The sequence below is a fragment of the Zootoca vivipara genome, chromosome 1 (genome assembly GCF_963506605.1).
Source record: "Zootoca vivipara chromosome 1, rZooViv1.1, whole genome shotgun sequence".
In the NCBI taxonomy this organism is placed as follows: domain Eukaryota; kingdom Metazoa; phylum Chordata; class Lepidosauria; order Squamata; family Lacertidae; genus Zootoca; species Zootoca vivipara.
The window spans coordinates 35,466,592-35,488,020 of NC_083276.1; the positions used below are offsets into that span (position 1 = coordinate 35,466,592).

Genomic DNA, 21,429 nt, shown 5'->3' on the forward strand with positions numbered 1-21,429 from the left:
TCAGGATCCGGGAGGGCGATGAATGGAAAACCACGATGTTCACGCCTCTGGGCTCTTTTGAATATCTGGTGATGCCCTTCGGGTTGCAAGGGGGCTCAGCCTGCTTCCAGGCCTTCATGCACCACGTCCTGGGGTCCCTCCTCTTCAAGAACTGCTTGGTCTTTCTGGATGACATCCTTATCTATTCCAATGACCCAGTGCAGCATGTGAAGGATGTCAGGGAGGTGTTGCAGCGCCTGAAGGACAACCACCTGTATGTGAAGCTGGAGAAGTGCAAGTTTCACACCAAGGAGGTGGACTTCCTGGGCTACAAGCTGTCAGACAAGGGGCTGGCGATGGACAAGGACAAGGTGCAGACCATCCTGGACTGGCACAGCCCCAGGACGCGCAAAGATGCCCAACGCCTACTAGGCTTCGCTAACTTCTACAGGAAGTTCATCAAGAACTTCTCTCGGGTCACGGCTCCCATCACCGACTGCCTGAGAGGCAAGCAGAAGTTCAGGTGGACACCAGAGGCACAAGCAGCGTTCGAAAGCCTCAAGAGGGTATTCGCTTCAGACCAACACCTGTTCCACGTGGTGCAGGATGCGCCCCTACGCCTGGAGACAGATGCTTCTGATAAAGCTGTGGGAGCGATTCTGTTGCAACTGGACGCCAACAGAGAGTGGAGACCCTGTGCCTTCTTCTCCAGGAAGCTGACCCAGCCTGAACGCAACTACACAGTGTTTGATAGGGAACTTCTCGCGATCCACGCTGCGTTCCAGCACTGGCGACACTTCCTGGTGGGCGCCAAGCACCCCATCCAGGTGTGCACAGACCACAAGAACCTGGAGTTCTGGAGAACGGCCAGGGTGCTCAACCAGCGGCAGATACGGTGGGCAGAGTTCTTCTCGAACTTCAACTTCTCCATCCACTACATCCCAGGGGAGCAGAACGTCAGGGCGGATGCCCTCTCCCGCAAGCCAGAGTACATGGAGGAGGAGTTGCCACCAGCACCCAGGCACGTTTTCCCCCCATCTGCATGGTCATGCGGTGCAGCAGTGGTGAGCGAGGCAGAACTCACAGCACTGACGGCAGCGGATGAATTTGCCACCCGCATCTTCAGAGACCTGAGAGGGGGGAGGGAGCAGGCCAAAGACTTTGAGGAAAGGAGGGGTTTGCTTTTTTACAGGGGAGCCCTGTACCTCCCAACCAAACAGCTGAGAGGTAAGGTTCTCAAGCAGATGCACGACAACCCAACGGCGGGTCATTTCGGAAGGGACAAAACCACTCACCTAGTCATGAGACACTTCTGGTGGCCAGGGGTGCGGGAGGATGTTCGGGATTATGTCAGGGGATGTGACACCTGCCAGCGAGCAAAGGTGGTCAGAGCGCCACCAGCAGGTTTGCTGGAGCCATTAGCCACACCGCACAGGCCGTGGGAAGTAGTGTCCATGGACTTCATCACAGACCTGCCGTCGTCCAGGGGCAAGACCGCAGTGTTGGTGGTGGTGGACCTCATGTCCAAAATGTGCCACTTTATACCGTGTGCCAGGGCGGTCTCGGCAGAAGAGACGGCCAAACTGTTTGTGGACCACGTATTCCGACTGCATGGATTGCCTTTAAGAGTTATTTCGGATCGTGGCCGCCAATTTGTTTCCAGGTTCTGGCGACGGCTAATGAACCTCCTGCAGGTGGAGGTCAGCTTGTCGACGGCTCGGCACCCGCAGACCAATGGACAGGCGGAGCGGGTCAACGCCATTCTGCAGCAGTACCTGAGATGTTACGTCAGCCAGAGGCAAACGGACTGGGTGGATCGCCTGCCACTAGCAGAATTTGCCTACAACAATGCGGTGCACGTCTCCACAGGGGTGTCGCCCTTTAAGGCCAACTACGGGCGCGACCTCAGATCTTTCCCGGAGAGGGAGGGGGAGGAGGAGGAAGAGGGCCCACAGGCAGAGGATTGGGCAGAGGACCTGGAGACGGTGCACCAGCAGCTCAGAGAACACTTGGAGAGGGCCAAGGAAGCGTACAAGAAAGGGGCAGATCGCCACAGGCGGCCGGGAGAGGTCATCAGGGTGGGGGACAAGGTTTGGTTATCCTCGGAAGGTCTTCCCACCAGGGGGCGATGCAAAAAGTTAGCACCCAGGAGGCTGGGCCCCTTCACGGTCACGCAACAGGTCAACCCGGTAGCCTTCAGGCTAGCACTGCCGGAGGACATGAGAGTGCACCCAGTGTTTCATAGATCACTGCTGTCGCCGTACAGGGAAAGTACCAGGTTCAGGGACAGCGATCAACCTCCAGAGGGAGGGGGGGAGACGGGAAACGCCCGACAGCTCAATGAGGCAACTGAGATTTTAGACTCAAGGAGAGGGGTGAGAGGGCTGGAGTACCTGATAGCATGGGAGGACACTCCGCCATCCCACAATGAGTGGATACCGGCCACGGAAGTACCTGAGGAATTTTTAGTGGAAGAGTTCCACGCCCTGTTCCCCCACAGGCCCAAGCCCTGGCACATGGAAAGGGAGGGAGAGGGGGAGGAGCAGGAGGAAGGGATAGCAGGCAGCAGCTCCCCATGGAGATGGGAAGCGGAATTTGAGGACACGGAAGAAGAGGTGTGGGTTTCACCGAGGTCGACGACGTCAGAGGCAGGAGAGGACTGGCAGAACATTTTTACTCCCACCAGCTCTGATGCCACTGACTTCTTGGGATTTCCGTCTTCTCAGGGGGAAGGAGAGAGATCGCAGGATTGGGGGGAAATTTTCACACCCACAGGCTCGGATGCCACTGACTTCTTGGGATTTCACTCGTCCCCAGCAAGCAGAGAGCCACTAGGGAGGGGGAGAGAGGAGCCTGGGAGGGGGGTGGATGTGAGGGACAAGGGATACAGGGAAGTCCCTCCCATCTTAAGTTCCAGCCCATCACCAAGCGCTGGAGAGAGTAAGGAGAGCTCTGCCTCCAGCGGAGAGTCAGGAAGTGGTGTCCGAGGCTCAGGCAGGGTTGCGGAGCCCATGCCTCAGGTGGGACAGGAAGTTGGACGCACGGGGGGGAGGCCAATCCCCCCAACTCCCGAATTGCGACGCAAACGTAGGGGGAAGAGGTTGGGTCTGCCAAAGTTGTGGTGCTGGAAGAAAACGCGCCAATCGCCATTCGGGAGTTCAGACACCTCACCTTAAGGATGCATTTTTATTGCTCTGAACACTGTAAATAATCAGCACTTAATAAAAGCCTTAAAAGACCATGCTGGAGTCGTTACTCTAGAGTAGCCACACCAAGCCCTCTGACACCTAGTTACATTGATTTCTGGGGTTTGTGAAAGTGGTAGGAAGAAAGTGGGGATGGGATAGCACTGCTGTTACTTGCAAACTAAAAATACTGATAAAGTTCACCCACACGAGGCTCAAAAACAAAAATTAGGGGTTTTAAAACCTGCAGATTCTTGTCTGTCTTGGATCAGATTCCAATCCTGCCTTGGACCATGTTCTGAAAATTTTGCAGTTTTGTCCACACCAGCCCTCTTCGCCCACAAAATCCCTCCTTGCCACCCCTACCTCCTCAAGCACCTTTCCCTTCCCTTCCCTGTCAAGCAGCCCTGGGGGCAGCAGTTTTCCTCCTTTCACTTTCTCCCTCTCTGTCAACTTATTGTAATTGTCAGCCCAGGGAGCCATCAGAAAAGCATGAATCCCCAAACCTGGCGATGAGACTTGCAACAGCAGTCTCAGAAACTGTAATCAAGAAGATGTTTGAAGTACTCTTTGTTCATGAGAAAGTGTTTTCAAAATTAATCGCCATTATCATTTTTCGCAGGAAATTCCATTGTCTGAGATTTTATCTCTGGAACCTGCAAAAAACTTCAATTTAATGCCACAGGAAGCTATTCCCCATTGCTTTGAAATAACCACGGCAAATGTAGTCTACTACGTCGGGGAAAATGTAGAAAACCTGCCAAGCCCTCCAGCTAATAACAATGTTCTCACAAGTGGTTGTGGCCTAGATGTTGCAAGGATGTGGGAGATGGCAATCCAGCATGCCCTCATGCCTGTTATCTCCAAAGGGGCACCCACTGGTTCAGGACCAAGTCTGCACCGTAAGCTAATTAATTTTCTTCTTTGAAATAAGCCACTGGACAAAACCATGTGGACTAGTCCCTCTTTGTTGGCAGTATGATTATGTTGTGCAATTTTACTTGGACACTTTGGTGTATACATTATTCTAAGGTAAGCAGCTAGGGACATCAGCCTTTCACTTACACTGTTATTATCCAGCATATGGTTTCCAAGGAGGTTTAACACGAACTCTGATATCTGGATATCATGATGGTTATACATATTAATTTCTCACAAGATCAGTGTAGGGGTGAATCCCACCCCTCAGTCCCCAGACCTTTGCAGGAGCTGTGAAAGGCTGTTGACATATTGCTGTGGAATCACAGATCAGGCAGTATTACTTCAGAACCAAAAAAAATTCCCAATGGATGGTGTGGTTAGGTCCGGGAATGTTACACCTCTGCTATATAACAGCATCAATTTAATAATAAGTGTATATCACATACATCATTATCCAGGAGGGGAGGCTCATTCTAGAAGAAGAGGTTTCTTCCTCCAACACACCTCATCCCTGAGCCCACCACTGCCATAATACTGTGAGGGTCATGGTGGTGGCAGTGGGGCTTTCCTCTACCACACCGAGGAGGGCTCCAGTGGTGGATTCATAGCATTCTGTGCATTCACAGCAGAAGTAATTTCCATACATTTTCTTTCTAGGAAATATATCCATCAGTATCTCGGTGTCAAATTGCCAGGTCCAAGAAAATGTGGTAAGTTTCCTCAGTGTTTGTTACAGATGTGATAGAACTCAGCTTGATCTGTTTGGAAAACTTTAAGAGGATGTCTTAATTGGGCATTTTATTTAGAGAGGGCAAAAAAGTAGCCATTGGAGAAATGATTTTTACAGCAGCTTTGATTTTTTGTTTCTTTTTTTTAAAAAAAGGCCAAAATCTTGGGGGGTCAATTTATATTCCTCTTTTGTAGCACCACAGAAAGATTATGCCAATGTAAGTGGTCTGAGATTAGAACCATGTGAAACGGTTGTATTATGTTTTCCACTGAATTCCAGTTGCACAATCACAAGTGGGGAGAGTGCTGTTGTGTTTCACTCCTGCTTTCAGGCTTCTGGTTGGCCTCTGTGACAACAAGATGCTCAACTAGATTGGCCTGAGCCAGTGGGCTCTTACGTTAACCACACAAGTCCATTTACTTGGACTTAAGTTGAAATCCCAACTTCCTTTTTGGAATTCAGTTGATTCAGGGAACCTTCCAAATAACCTAGGGCCTACACTACTTTGCATCATTGGAATGTGATGGAGTTTAGCGCCCTTTAGAAGAGTCGCCTCTCCCCACCTCACAGACTCATAAACCCAAAGTTTCTTTAGAGTGGGGAAGAAAGTATGCAGAGTTCTTAAATGCTACTGAACCTGTGATGGGTATTTGGTAGCTGCTTCACTTTTGTTGATGCCTAGTAGCTTTGAATGTACTGCGCATCTGCAGAAACATTCAGGGTCCATTTATACACTTCAGGAAGGACCACAAGTCATTGCACATAATTCCAAAATGAAGCCAGACTCCAGTTAGGTCCATATCAGAACACGACTTGTGCCACCAAACTGCATTTTGAATGGAATTCAGCAGCATTTCTGTCCAATCATTTTCTGAATTGACTTTATTCCATACTCATCGTGTTTAACATGCAATATCTTTGTACTAACAGGATATCAGTACAGTATACCAAATCTTTCCAGATGAGGTGCTGGGGTCAGGACAGTTTGGAATTGTTTATGGAGGTAAGACTGGTATCCCACTAAGTCATACTCAGAGAAAGTTGTCTGAAATCATTGGACAAAGTAAGCTCCAATCCTAATCCCACTTACCTGGGAGTAAGACCCATGGAACATGGTTAGTATGGCTACTCAGGTGTGTCTGAAATGCTACACAAACTCTACAACTTCATTCAAGTTTTCCAGATCATTGCAATTGAGATCAGCTTTGCAAGAGGTTGACCAAGGTGGTGGCAAGAGGGCTGCAGAAGGCTGGCCAATGCGTTGCCTATGTAAGCAGCAGTGCCACAGCTGTTGACAGGGCTACCGCATGAGGGCATGCCATCTAAGGGGGTGAAACTTAATTTTTGCCAATTTCTTCAGTGAGAAACTGGCAACAAGTCTCTGCCAGTTCCAATTAGGTTGCTCATATGCGTGAACGTCCCCAGTCCTATTCTCTTGTTTAAGAAGTCATTGTAGGTCAACTCCCACTGGTTAGGATAGTAGTAGCAGCACTGATGGAAAAGTAATTTTTAACACACTGATAAAATTTCTCAACCTTTGAAAGAAGCAAATACAGTTACAACACAACATTAGTAAATTATATATGTGTGCATGTAATTGTAACATGCAATTTAATACAAAATATGCATAATATATAAATAATAAAAAATAATATTAATGCACCATACTTGACAATCATTTTTAATGATTTTATGCAATTTCACACAGATGTTTTACATTTTTTAAAAAGAAGACAAGTTTAAAATTATTGGAAATTCCACAACAACGTAAAGAGTCTATATTTTATGTCATTATTTGCCATGTAAAACTAAATTATATTAATTTAACCAGAATATATTTTGAGTCCCCAAGTCATGTGACAACTTTTCAGCACCCCTCATTTTGGGAATTTGAAAGTTGAAAAATGTACACAGATGGATTTCTGGAAAAGGTGTCCTGTATTCTTCCAGACCAGGGGTCAGCAAACTTTTTCAGCAGGGGGCCGGTCCACTATCCCTCAGGCCTTGTGGGGGGCTGGACTATATTTGGGGGGGGGAATGAACGAATTCCTATGCCCCACATAGTAACCCAGAGATGCATTTTAAATAAAAGGACACATTCTACTCCTGTAAAAAACGCTGATTCCCAGACCGTATGCGGGCTGGATTTAGAAGGTGATTGGGCCGGATCCGGCCCCTGGGCCTTAGTTTGCTTACCTATGTTCCAGAACTTTCCCTCCTATGACATGATGGGAGTCCTGTGGACACAGGGTGCTTTGTACTATAAATAATGCCTATTTATTTAGTGGTGCTGGATTACATACCAAATATATGGGCCAAACTAGATGTGAATGTCACACAAGCTTTTCATATTCCTTCTTATTAAAGGCAAGGCTTGAGGGTGCATACTAATGCAAAAGACTAGGGTGGGGTAGGGGAAGGAAAATGGGCTTTTCACCCTTTCCCCTTGCACAATTTTTCCTTCTAAAATTGGCCTCCTTGATTTTTACCTATAAGAGGAAATATACGGGTCCATCTTTGCCTCGAAATCTGTCTTAACAATTTCATGAAATTAAAGAAAGACGTCTGAATGGTTTAGAGCATTCTTGTCTCAGAGGATACCTTGACAGTTAGGTTTTGTATAAAACACACAAAAAATACTTGAGTTCTGGAAAGGTGACGCTTCTCAGAGCTGATCATGTTAATTGGCATATTTTTCATCAAACAGGAAAACATCGCAAAACAGGAAGAGATGTAGCAATTAAAATCATTGACAAACTGAGATTTCCAACTAAGCAAGAAAGCCAACTTCGTAATGAGGTTGCAATTTTACAGGTATCTTTTATTTAATTACCAATTATATCCTGTATGTATTTAATTTAGAGCAGGGCAATAAAACTCTTTGAGAACAGGATTCGGCAGTAGAAATCTATGCACCTCATTAAGCATTGGAACTACAGATGAAGTTTTCAAGTGTTGTCTCTTTCTGAAATAATGTCTAATCTGCATTAAATATAGAAACTTTGCACCAAAAATTTCAGCAGTTTGCTAATCTGCATAGTCAGAAATAAATTTGCTTTTGAGATAATCTAGCACAATTACCCAGTGGCTGTTATGAGATCCTGTTGTCTGTCTCTGCACATGTGGTAACAAAAATAAAGCATTGTCAGCCCAATTTCTTGTGCTATGAGTTGAATTTGGGCTGCATTCCAAAGTTTTGCTTCATATACTGTAAGCCTACAACATACGCACATTTAACTTGTGTGCATTCAGGTTTACACACGTGGCAAAAATCTTTTAAGAGATTCAAAAGTGGGTGGGAAGCGGGTGAGATTCTGGGGGAAATGACTTTGGCATCTCACCCACCATTGAACCCATCGTATTTTGACTATACACAATTTTGCCTTTAGGCTCTATACCTGGAACACATAAGTTGCAGACTTACTGTATATCAATAGGGGACTCATTCTCTGAGCGCCAATCCATATATAACACGAGGGGGAGATATCAGCAGGTTGAGATGTCCTCCAAACAAAAACCTAATGGAGAAACCTCCCAAAATCACTTAACAAGGACTGAGCACACTTGGTGGGCATGGAATGTTGATGATGCAAGGTTGATATGCAAGGTGTGGGGTTGCTTTTAAGATCCAAGAGCAGAGTACTGGAAGTAACCTGAGGATAACATGGCTCCATTCTGATACTTTGAAAGAAATCAATTTGGACAAGGTCTCATTTCCATATAGAAGTTTAAAATGTTATCGATGACAATGCATATTTTTGACAGTTTCTAAGCACATTTGGGCTGTCTTGTTAAACTTTGCATAGCAAATCATTGGTGGCTTAATTCTGGCTGTTTATACTTTTATGCTGGTGCCAAAGGGCTTGAAAAATGAATGGCTATGTCATTACCTAATGTTTCCTGAGCCTTGTCATTGGACCTAAACAAATAGGGCTCATTCAAATAGTGTTTTTCTTTGATCATAGAATCTGCATCACCTGGGGGTTGTAAATTTGGAATGCATGTTCGAGACACCAGAAAGAGTGTTTGTTGTTATGGAGAAGCTCCATGGAGACATGCTGGAGATGATCTTGTCAAGTGAAAAAGGGAGGTTGCCAGAGCGAATCACAAAGTTTTTAATTACGCAGGTAAGAGCCCATTAAGAGGTGTCAGATGTTTTCTTTTTCTATGATATTCACTTCATAGCTCAGACAGCACAGCATGAGACTCTTAATCTCAGGGCTGTGGGTTTGAGCTCCACGTTGGGCAAAAGATTCCTGTATTGCAGGGGGTTGGACTAGATGACCCTTGTAATGCCTTCCAACACTACAGGTCTATGATTCTATACCCTTGAAATGGATAGCAGGTCACAATGTGGGTGAAGGTTTAAAGAGTGAGAGCTGTCCAGAGTGGGTAAAGTCTAATTAGGGTAACTTCCTTTTCCATTGCTAGTATGGCTTTATCAAGTTGACTGGGTGCTGTGCCTTTCTCTGTATCTTCTCTCTGATGAAAACTAGTTGTTACATGTTTGACTGTATTGGTCTGAGCTTAATGTACAATGGTAACCACAAATCATGATCTATAGTGCGTCTCTCAGGTGTGGTACTTGGAAGCCTATGCCAAATCCTTCTTGCATGTTGGGGTAGCATGTAGCTTGCATGTAGCATAGGCTTCCAAGTACCACACCTGAGAGATGGACCCATCTCCTCTCCATCTCTGACACAGGCAGGGGTCCTTAACCAAGTTAGCCAGCAAAACATTTGGGAGACCATTCCTATGGGTTCAAAGAAGCTGTGCTAGTGCTCAGAACTTGGGTGCCCAATAAGTGCAGATACGACTGATGGTTACATTGCCTCAGTTTGTTCTTTTTAATCCATAAATATTCCCACCTGGTTTGCAGCCATATGCAAGCTAGTATGGTTTGGTGTGCAATATGTAATGTGTATATATCAGGGGTGGCCAACTCCCAAGAGACTGTGATCTACTCACAGAGTTAAAAACTGGCAATTCAGGTCAAAATTGTTGAGCTTTTTTTAGGAAGGAGGAACGCCCATTTTTGAGGGGTGCAGGGCAAAAGTGTTGAGCTTCTTTTAGGGGAGTCAAACTTGTTGAGCTTCTTTGGGGGGAGCCAGTGATCTACCACAGATGTCCAGTGATCTCTACTGGTAGATCACAATCTACTTGTTGGACATGCCTGGTATATAATATATATATATATATATATATATATATATATATATATATATATATATATATATATAACTGGCATTCAGCCCCTAGTTCTGATTTAGATAGTGGCATTCAAAGACCTCTTAGAATTAAGTTTATATTATGTAAAGTTACCAGATTTTTTTCAATGAATCCAGGGGCACTTTGAATAAATAAATAAAGAAATACTACACGTTTGTGACATTGATGATGCAGCGATGGCAGTGGCAGAGGGGAGGCCGCTGCCTTGACCTCAACCGCCACATTTCCCCTTCATCCGAGGCTTCTAGCTCCTTTCTCCATGAGCCTGGGAAGCCCCTGAGTTTTTGGTTTTTCGGTGGTGGTGGTGGGGAAGCGGTGCGTGGTGGGTCAGGCAGGGAAGGTGGAGAAGGAGGGCCGAGAGTGTCGGCGGTGAGGCTTGGGCAGCGCGATGCCTCCCTTCCCATCGGAGCAGCCCCAATCCCATTCTTACTTGCGTGCTAGCAGGAGGGGGCAGGGATCCCTCAGCTGGGAAGGGAGGCTTCCCATTACCTAACTGAGAGATCCCTGTCCCCCAAAAAAGAAATTGGCTTTGAAGAAAAGAAATCCAGATTCCAAATTGAGTTATTGGGCAACAATCAAAAACTGTTATCTAAGATGTATAATTTACTCTTAGATTGGTACACTATGGATGAGGTTGTTAAGGATTCTATGATTAAATGGGCCAGAGATTTCGGGCACAATATCCCATCCGATATGTGGTCAAAATTGTGGAAACAAAACATAAATTTTACAGCTTGCACTGTATTAAAGGAAAATGTTATGAAGCTTGTATACCGCTGGTATCTAACGCCAGCAAAATTATCCAAGATGTACAAGAACCAAAACAAATGGTGTTGGAAATGCAGAACATCGGTGGGGGAATTCTTCCACATGTGGTGGGGGTGTGATAGGATAAAACAATTTTGGGATTTGGTTTATAATGAACTAAAAAGAATTTTGAAACTTACGTTCCCGAAGAAGCCAGAGGCTTTTTTGTTGGGATTGGTTGATAAAGAAATTCCAAAATCTGACCTAAGGTTTTTTATGTACGCCACAGTGGCGGCTAGGATTCTTATTGCCCAGAAATGGAAAACAAATGAAATACCATCTATTATTGAGTGGCAAATTATGGAATTAGCCAAATTAACACACAGAGTACGCGATTTGGATGACGCGAAGTTCCAAGCTGAATGGAGTAAATTCATAGAATATGCTAAGGGTAATTACATGGGTATGAGAGCATATGGGGTAGTAACATAACCTCTACAATGTTATGAATCTGATGTAAATAGAAAATACGAATTAGGATTGACAGAAGTTACCACTTGATGGAAGGAAGTCAAATAGTCTGGATTATATGTAAACTTGAACTAATGTTATTATGTTTATGAAAAACGAATAAAAATTTATTTATTTTTTAAAAAAGAGAGATCCCTGTCCCCTCCTGCTTGCATACAAGCTCTGATAGGCAGCTTGAAGCCTCCCTTCACAGCTTAGCTGCTGGGGTCAGGGAAGGTGGAGGCAGCCCGGAAGCTGCATCTTGGAGCCCCTGCACCGCCATCATATGGGGACTTCCAAGCAGCTCCTGTTGCCAGCCAGAGCCAACTGCTCCGGGCTCCTGAGAATGCCATGCTGCATTGCCCAGGGACATTAGATGAAATCCGGGGACTTTCCGGGGATGGAATTTGTCCGGGGGCTTATTCGCAAATCCATGGACTGTCCCCGGGAAACGGGGACGTCTGGTAACCCTACATCAGGCATCCCCAAACTGCGGCCCTCCAGATGTTTTGGCCTACAACTCCCATGATCCCTAGCTAACAGGACCAGTGGCCAGGGAAGATGGGAACTGTAGTCCAAAACACCTGGAGGGCCGAAGTTTGGGGATGCCTGCCCTACATTATAGACAGCATTCTCTCCTCCCCCAAACACGGGATGACTCTGGGGAGTTGTGAGTGCCTCCCAAATGTTTTTCCACCCCCACCCCACCCCCATCTTCCAGATTAAAACTTTGCTCCCATTATAATAGATAGTAAGGTAAAGGTAAAGGGACCCCTGACCATTAGGTGCAGTTGTGACCGACTCTGGGGTTGCGGCGCTCATCTCGCATTATTGGCCGAGGGAGCCGGCATACTGCTTCCAGGTCATGTGGCCAGCATGACAAAGCCGCTTCTGGCAAACCAGAGCAGCACATGGAAACGCCGTTTACCTTCCCGCTGTAGCGGTGCCTATTTATCTACTTCCACTTTGACATGCTTTCGATCTGCTATAATAGATAGTACCAGCCTTTAAGTTTCTAGAGTTGTCTGTACCCCAACTGCTGATCACTAACTAATAAGAGCACAGCTGTACGCGCTGCTAAAATAATGCTTTGTAATAATAGTAGGAAGTATTGCTACTTGAGGATGCCTTTAAAATTGTGCTTTATATTCCTGTTTGTTTACACAGCTTGGAATAAGAGCATAAAATCACATGAATTAAGCTGTTGTGCTTGAGCTTGTTTGTGCTTGCTACTTTTCATCTCGTCTCTGGGAAAAACATTGAAACAGAAGTAAATATTGAGCAAACTATGTTACAACATGGCTGGTTCGTTTCTTTATAGATCCTGGTTGCTTTGAGACATCTTCATTTTAAAAACATTGTTCATTGTGATCTCAAACCTGAAAATGTATTGCTGGCATCTGCTGATCCTTTCCCACAGGCAAGTAGAAATAAATTCACATTGTCCAGGTAACATACACTTCCTTTAGATAAAGCCAAATGATTGTTGAATGCCACCCCAATCTCTATGTGGTAAGAGACTCCAGGGGTCCAGGCGATTACCTGGGGTTTGGTTCCCTTGGAATAAGGGACAGCAGACACAGTGGCATCTTTAGGATATATGGTTTATTTACACATGTGTACAAGCTGAGCCTGCAATGGAGAGACTCACAGCATTAACACCCCAAAAGGATCTTGCTTCTCCCATGGCCATAGTCTTGGATTCCAGCCAAAAGCAGGAATCCATAGTCTTGGATTCCAGCCAAAAGCAGGCATGGCTCTGTCTCTCAGCTGCCCAGCCTGCTGCTAGCTTCTAGCTCACACCCCTCAACTCTGGATATTTCTTTCTAATAATCAGACAGTTGAGGGAGGGGGGCACCCATTGTCGTCTGGCACAGAGCCACTTCCTTTGTTACCTTAGCAACCCATGCTTAGGGACCATTTTCAAGAAACTTGTCTGGCTATTGCGGCAGTTGGATCCATGTTGGAACCAGGAATTAGAAGGGACTCAGGCAATACAGCCTACCTCCCCCCTCAAACTCACATTATTATTACTAAAATATTTGTTCTTTGTTCTTTTTAAGTTTGATAAATAGTTGAAATGGCTTGATTTAGTCAAGCCGCTCTGTTTTTGTACTTCACTATATCTTGTATCTCTAAGTTTCACTTGGTCCGTGTGCTTTGCAAGTATTGAGGCTGTCCAAAGTATTGCCTATGGAGCACTGAAGAGCTCAAAGTTGTTTTTTTCTTAAAGTACAGCAGTGGGGGATTTTTTTTTTAAAGTTAAAAGCTCAATCCTCTAATTGTTTAAAGTAAGTAAGAGAAAACCTCTCAAAAATATGAAACTACTATGGATTATGGAGGAAAGTCAATCCCTTTCATTTGCCCCCATAAAAAGCCCCTGAACCTATTTGTCTTCATTTTGGGAGGTGTTCCCGTGCTCGTAAATGTAATCCAGTTGGCTCAAAGTGGTGAAAAGCTGCTTTTAGTTTTGGAATGAAGAACGCAGCTTCAGTTTACACAAAGCGACACAGAACCCAAAGCATAAACTGAAACTGAAGGAGCACAGGGCAGCTTAGAAAGAGATTGGATTTTATTTTATTTTTTAAATGCAGTTACAAGGTAAATGTTGAGGCCCATACATTTGCTAACACACTTCTCTTACCCCTTCTCTATTGTATCCACAAACTGTGGGGACTGGTTCTGTCCTTTTTGAATACACTGCAAGGCACTATGTACAGTCATACCTCGGGTTACGAACACCTTGGTTTGCAAACAGTTCGGGTTACGAACTGCGCACCCCCGGAAGTGTTTCCGTGTGTGCATGCGCAGAAGCGGCACGTGCGTGCGCTTTGCGCATGTGCAAAATGGCGCGTCGCGTCCCGTTCGGTTTACGAACTATTCGGGTTACGAACTGCGATCCGGAATGGATCGCGTTCGTAACCCGAGGTATTACTGTACTACATACGGTTTTACTTGATAATAACGATAGGCCTTTTGGAAAGACTGCTGTCTGCTTGAAACATTCCTTGCTCAGTTTTGTGGGGGAGAAACAGCTTTAGCACATGCTAAATTGACTTATAGATAATGATAACACAAGCACTGTGTTGACTTGCACATTGTTTCTTTGAAACCATCAGAATAAAAAAAATAAAATGCAAATTTTATTATAATGGCTTTATACCAAACAGGTGAAACTTTGCGACTTTGGTTTTGCACGGATCATTGGAGAGAAATCATTCAGACGTTCAGTTGTGGGTACGCCAGCCTATCTTGCTCCTGAAGTCCTGAGAAACAAAGGGTACAATAGATCATTAGATATGTGGTCTGTGGGGGTTATTATCTATGTCAGCCTTAGTGGCACCTTTCCATTCAATGAAGATGAGGACATTCATGATCAAATCCAGAATGCTGCTTTTATGTACCCACCGAACCCCTGGAAGGAAATCTCACATGAAGGTATTTTATTTTTTTTAATTCTAGTACATACATATTTGGGGGTTGGACTGGATGACCCTTGTGGTCTCTTCCAACCCTATGATTCTATGATTTACTTATTTTTTATAGAAAATATAGATTTCATCTTTTCACACTAGCTGCCCAAAGCAGCTAACCACCATTTAAAAAATGATTAGAAATACAATTAAAATATTCATTTAATTCCTCCTCAAGGTAGACCAGTTGAAAGAAAAGAACCTTAGTGAGTCATGTCCATTAACTTCAAGGGGTCGGGTCTGAGTAAGACATTCTGAGAATTACTAAAACGGAATACCACCCAATAAAATCACTTTCTAAAACTCGCTTGCTCATTTCTTTACTGTGTTCATATAGATGCTCAATAACAGGAGTTCTCTGGGTAGCTCTTAAAGCAATAAATAAATAAATATGCACCAATACAATACATTGTAAATCAAGAAAAACCATAAAAATTAGAAAAGTGTAACCAAAAATTAATCTGTGAAGCCCAAACTGTTAAACATAGATTGTTTAAAAGGTCTGAGTGAAAAGGCAAAGGATCTCGCTAGGCTGTTTCATAATCAGGGACCAGTTACGCAAATGGCCCTGTCTCTTACCAACCTTACTTTATATATGATGGAGCACTTAGAGAAGGGCCTCTGAGAAATATTGTAAGGGTCAAGTATGTACAATTGCAAAAGTGTGTGTGTGTGTGTGTGTGTGTGTGTGTGTGTGTGTGTGTATTTAAACCCAGCCAGGTGTATGCTAAAAGCTAGATAATATTGCAGCAGAGGAACAGAACAGAAGGGAAGGTCTCTGCAGTTTGACTGAGCCTCTCTGAGAAGAGAGTTCCTGAGCATGAATGCAGCCACTAAAAAGCACTCTCCCGTGTCCCTGCCAGTCACATTATATTGGCAAGGAGAACCTCTCCTAGAGATCTTAATACACAGACAGGTTCATAATGGATAAGACAGTCTTTCAGGTAACCAGGTTCAAAGTTATCTAGGGCTTTTGAAGTAATAATGCATTATTCTTGGAGAGAAACCTTTCGAAAATTGGAATGGAGATCTATTCACTTTATATCTTCGGTTTCATCTCTCCCAATGCATGGCAATATTATTCGTTATAAGGTGGAGAACAAAATGTATGATTGCTAGGCTACACTGACTAATGTTTTAACTCGGTACAAAGCTGTTTACTATTTTCAGTGGTGGATGCTTGATTAGCAAGTTTGGGAGTTGTGAACATTATAGCTGTGTGAGGTAGTAACTTGGGAAAAAAGTTGTTTTTACTTCTTTATTTTATTCCTTTTTCAAATTAATTTTATTAAGGATTTTCTTGGGTTACTTACTTCTTTATTTTTTAAAAAACCAAGCTAAATCAACCTGCATGGCTGTCATAAACAGATTTATTAGTTCTGTCTCGCAATTTATTAGTTCTGTCACTGCCTCTGAACCGTATGAGATTTGAAGAGGTATTTGAGAGTGATGTCTTCTGAAATTATGTTTTTTCTCCAGCTATTGATCTCATAAATAATTTGCTGCAAGTGAAAATGAGAAAGCGGTATAGTGTGGACAAGACGTTAAGCCACCCATGGCTACAGGTAATGCTGTAAATTTCATGCCTTTCACCTTGTTTGTAGTGAAGATATACCAAACACAGACAAAAAGTTGACCACAGCAACTCCAAAACTTCAGCACAGTTACCTCGATGGAGGCTAAATATTACAGGCCCATCTGGAGACTGTGGGAAAGTGTGCCCACTTTGCTAGGTGAGGCGCTGGGAGCCAGGCTGTAACATTAAAATGTTTTCCCTCCACAGGCATAATGCATATAGTAGGGATTGGGAGCCCATAGCTCTCTAAATGCTGACTGACTACAACTCCCATCATCCCTGGCTATGCTGGTTGGGGCTGATGGGAGTTGGAATTCAACAATATATAGAAGACCACAGGTTTCCTATCATTAGTATACAGCATCTTTATGCTGGCCAAGTTCATAGCTCAGTGGTTGACCACATGCTCAATCATCAGAGTTTTCCTCTGCTAATCTTGACGCATAAGGAGTGTGTGGAGGAAGCAGTTGGCTAAGTTCGCCCTGGTCACCCAAACAAATGTTATTTTAAAAATTCCTGTATTATAATGATTTAACCTGTTTCTTAATTGTTGCGTGGTGCTGCTCTTGCTTTTTGTTTTCACCCTGTTGAGTTATTTTTGTCTTTATTGATTTATTGTCATTTCATTGTCTTGAAAGCAGAAAGGTGTGGTGAACATACTTTCGATAAAAGTATGTGTATCTGAAGAAGTGTGCATGCACACGAAAGCTCATACCAAAATATAAACTTAGTTGGTCTTTAAGGTGCTACTGAAGGAATTTTTTTATTATACTTTCGATAAATTATACATGTAAAATTTCAAGGAAAAGACCCCATGAACCTCTGGGCCTGGTTCTGGAACGTAGCTTTTCAAAAATACTTTCCAGTGAACCTAGACATGTTGATGTGTTCTCATATCCAACAGTTTCACAAAAGATGCTATGAAAGTAACATGTGCTGCATCTTTTAAATTTTAACAGAATTATGGGGAAACAGGCACCCATAGTATTATCTGTAAGACTGCTTTTCAGATATTAATTTAAGCATATTGTTTTTCTCCCTACAGGATTACCAAACCTGGCTAGACTTGCGTGAGCTCGAATCTAAAATAGGCGAGCGTTATATCACCCATGAGAGTGATGATTCACGGTGGGAACAGTATGCCGGAGAAAATGGCTTGCAGTATCCAACACACCTTATCAGCCCAAGTGCTAACCACAATGAAAACCCTGAGCCAGAGGAAGCAGAGATGAAAGCCCTCAGTGAGCGTGTCAGCATCCTTTAGATTGCAGCCCTTGTAATCTGTCAAAACACTGTGGAACTAATAAATACATACGGTCATGTTTAACATTTGCTTAGCAGAACTGCCATTATTTTCTGTCAGATGGGAACAAAGCTGTTACTCTGTTACCACCATTGATGTATGGGAGTTGCCAAGACAAATCAACAGAAGCATCCACACACACACCCCATTTTGTGTAAGCAACTGTGTTATATTAACAAAAAAGTTCCCAGAAACACTCAACCTGTTGTTGTGGATGATTCCTGTTGTACTCGGAGCATTCAAACCTGTTTCCACTGTGCCTTCTCAGACAAGTGTTTCCTCTTACTCATAACTTTGTTGGGTACCATGAAGCATTTCCAGGTGGATCTGTGGTTTTGTGTGGATCATGAAATTAGTATTGTACTTGTTTGCAAACTCTTGAAGAGTAGATTACTACTGCTGTTCTGTGAACAACTTTTAACGTTTTTGATGGGGTTGGGGAATATCTGTTTCTGATTTGTTTTGTTTTTTTGCTGTGGAACAATATATTGAGATACTGATGCAAGGAAGCAATTTTTAAATATATATATATATATGTAAAAGCAGCACACAGCATTGTAAATTTGCAGGTGAGATGCCCTAGCATTTCAGACATTTATATGGATGCCCCCAACCAGTCATGGTGCAACCTTTCTTTAAGCCTAAATGCCTTAGTAATGTAAATTGCAGCCCCTGCTTGTTCTTATAACATGCTGCTGTAACATATACATTTAGAAGCTGAACAATATGTTGCCTTTGTGTATGTTTTGAATAAAATTCTGCTGAAAAATACTTTTTTAAAAAATAAATAAATATTAAATTACTTTACCAGTCCAAAGACTTGTCAAGCTTGAGGTTCTGTCAAATAAGAATAATTAATCCTTTTCAAAGCATTACGTTATTGTGACTGTAAAGGTGTTTCACTCCGCAAAAATAGTTATCATTTATTTCCTTAATTTTATATTCTACCTTTCTTCCAAGGAGCTCAAGCAGCATATTTATTTATTTTATTTCACAAAATTTATGTGACACATGATTGTAATGAAACCTCTAAACGGTTTCCAAAGCCAACACATTATGGATAAAAAACCCCAGTTAGAATTAAAATCGTTCGAAAGATAATTAAAATCAACAGTAAGCAGAAGAGATTATAATACATATCCGAGTAGGCTTGCAGAAACAAAAATGTTTTAAGCAGGTGCCAAAAAGGGCAATGCAGGAATCTCAACACGTGGTCCGCACTGCAAGTGTGCTAGCAGTTTTATTGTGGCGCCACATGCCATTGTTGAATCCATTGAAATGTTTACTATATAGTTCTGAAACTTCCGTGGGATGAAGAAAAAAAGTACAATAAGAGGAGACCTGCTGGATCAGACCAAAAGCCTCCAAAGTCCAACATTCTGTTCCAACCAGATGCTTAGGGGAGGCCCACAGTCACAACATGAGGATAGCCACCCTCTATTTATAGCCATTTAAAGACATAGCTACTCTCATCCTAAGGTAGTGTACATACAGAAATTGAGGTCTGGGTTTACCTGGCACTTCATGCTTATCCTATAATGTTGTGCACAGGTATGGTGAGGGCTGTCTCTTTCCTTACCCCACCAGCAGGTGATAGTGATGGTGACTGAAATATGAAAAGCAGCCAGAGAATCCATGCAGAGATTTAATAGGGAAGGTGAGAAAGGTAATATGAACACAGTTGCTGTGAACATACAGGTGATTAGGAGAAGGATTGGATGGAAAACTAGCAAGGGGGAAGTTGCTGGAGTCTAAATGACAGGTGTGCCTTATGCATCAAAAGTTTTAAAAGGGTAGATATAGTTATGAGTGGCTCGGCATGACAACCAGCCATATGTCAGTGACACGAGAGTATAGAGTGTGATGTGCAAAATTACATGTGATGCTCTGGAAGAGAGGGAGTTAATGTTTGGCTTAGATGTGCTGGAAGGAGCAGGGTTGGGATGAAAAACCTATGTCTCTAATTTGCTGATGGATGAGATATCCAGGAAATGCTGGCAAAACAGAGAGATGGGGCTGGATAAGGGTAAGTGGTCAGGAATGGAAAAGAAATATGAGTCCTCAGCATAGCGGTACCTAAAACTATAAACATAAGTGAGTACATTAAGTTATAGGATGTCAAACCAATATGCTTAAGGCAATTTCACCCACAATAGTTTTAGGTGTCTTATCTAAAAGGTTACAGGTAGGTAGCCGTGTTGGTCTGCCGTAGTCGAAACAAAATAAAAAATTTCCTTCCAGTAGCACCTTAGATACCAACTAAGTTTGTCATTGGTGTGAGCTTTCGTGTACACTGACAAACTTAGTTGGTATCTAAGGTGCTACTGGAAGACTGAAATTAATTACTGTGACTTATGTCAGAGCCATTGATTTCAGTGTGGCTACCCTGAGTAAAACTTAGTTGATTCCCACTTGGTAAGTTTTAAGCTTACACCTAAAATGTGTTGACTGCAATAGGTTTTTTTGCTTGCAAATACCTGCATCAAACTTACATGGCAAGGAGCCAGCATTGACTTCAGCTGAGTGTACACTCAGTTGTATACCTGGGTTTATCTCAGCTTCATGTGTGAACTTACAGGGACCAATAACAGTCATTTTTAGCAGCTACTTTTGGGGGAAGAAATTCATCTACACTTTTTAAATTTGCTTTCAGGTTTGAAAATCTGCATATAAAGGGAAGAAGAGTCAGTGGCAGATGGCCATTGACAAATGGAATGTTTACAAAGAAGTGTTAGGTATAACCAAAGAAAGATGCAACCTTACAGTACATAGGAATAAAATTGAATTTTCATGAAGTCACCCAGTAATGCTCAAGTACTTTGCACATCAGTGAAACAATTGATTTTACATTAGTAATCTTTAGGAGCAATCATGTTGTCATTCATATGTATGCCTTTTGAGAGAGTCCTTGATGGATCGTGTACAATTAATGGTGTGCCTATGAATGCATATTGTGACAGTGGTCAATATAGGTGATACTTCCAGACAGGAGTCACCTAACCGGCCCTGTCAGTGAAAACCCCGAGCGATGACTTCCACTTGCACAGTGGAGCTTCTACCCCCCCCTAAAGGGTAAAGGGAAAAGGGACCCCTGACCATTAGGTCCAGTCGTGACCGACTCTGGGGTTGCGGTGCTCATCTCGCGTTGTTGGCCCAGGGAGCCAGCATACAGCTTCCAGATTATGTGGCCAGCATGACAAAGCCGCTTCTGGCAAACCAGAGCAGTGCACGGAAATGCCATTTACCTTCCCGCTTGGAGCGGTACCTATTTACCTACTTGCAATTTTACGTGATTTCGAACTGCTAGGTTGGCAGGAGCTGGGACCAAGCAACAGGAGCTCACCCTGTCACGGGGATTCGAACCGCTGACCTTCTGATCGGCAAGCCCTAGGCTCTGTGGTTTAACCCACAGTGCCACCCGCGTCCCTACGGCACCCCCCACCCAACATGTCCCCTAAAATTGACTCTGGGGGGTTGGGAGAAACCTCGTGGTGGCACATGGTGGAAGGAGATGGGGGATCATTCCATCTGGCAAGCTACAATGTTTGTGCAGATGGAATGACTGAAAGATGTTGAATTCCATCTCCATACAATGCCAATGTAAATTGATGAGTACCTAGTGGAAAGCAGCAACCTTGTTTTGTTTGACTCATTCAAAAATAGATTAAAATGCATAGGCCTGGATCCTAAATTAAGTTAACTGAAGGAAGTTCATGAAAGTTACATGTTCCTCACCCCTGCTGCCACTTGTACCACCCTACAAAGCTATCCTTAAA

At 43.5% G+C, this 21,429-nt stretch overlaps 1 protein-coding gene across 3 annotated transcripts in view; it reads left to right on the forward strand.

Moving 5' to 3' along the window:
* Positions 1-19,483, forward strand: part of PRKD1 (protein kinase D1) — a 103,778-nt gene extending 84,295 nt beyond the window's left edge. For 2 of the 3 annotated variants that reach the window (XM_035110208.2, XM_060273148.1), the window contains 9 exons: positions 3,787-4,066; positions 4,743-4,795; positions 5,746-5,818; positions 7,523-7,629; positions 8,781-8,942; positions 12,623-12,721; positions 14,472-14,739; positions 16,254-16,339; positions 17,396-19,483. In XM_035110208.2, coding sequence (XP_034966099.2) covers positions 3,787-4,066; positions 4,743-4,795; positions 5,746-5,818; positions 7,523-7,629; positions 8,781-8,942; positions 12,623-12,721; positions 14,472-14,739; positions 16,254-16,339; positions 17,396-17,614 — 1,347 coding nt within the window. In that variant the 3' untranslated portion in view covers positions 17,615-19,483. The remainder of the gene's footprint in view (positions 1-3,786; positions 4,067-4,742; positions 4,796-5,745; positions 5,819-7,522; positions 7,630-8,780; positions 8,943-12,622; positions 12,722-14,471; positions 14,740-16,253; positions 16,340-17,395) is intronic. The other variant, XR_009557396.1, reaches the window with a different exon arrangement.
* The last annotated feature ends 1,946 nt before the right edge of the window (positions 19,484-21,429 follow it).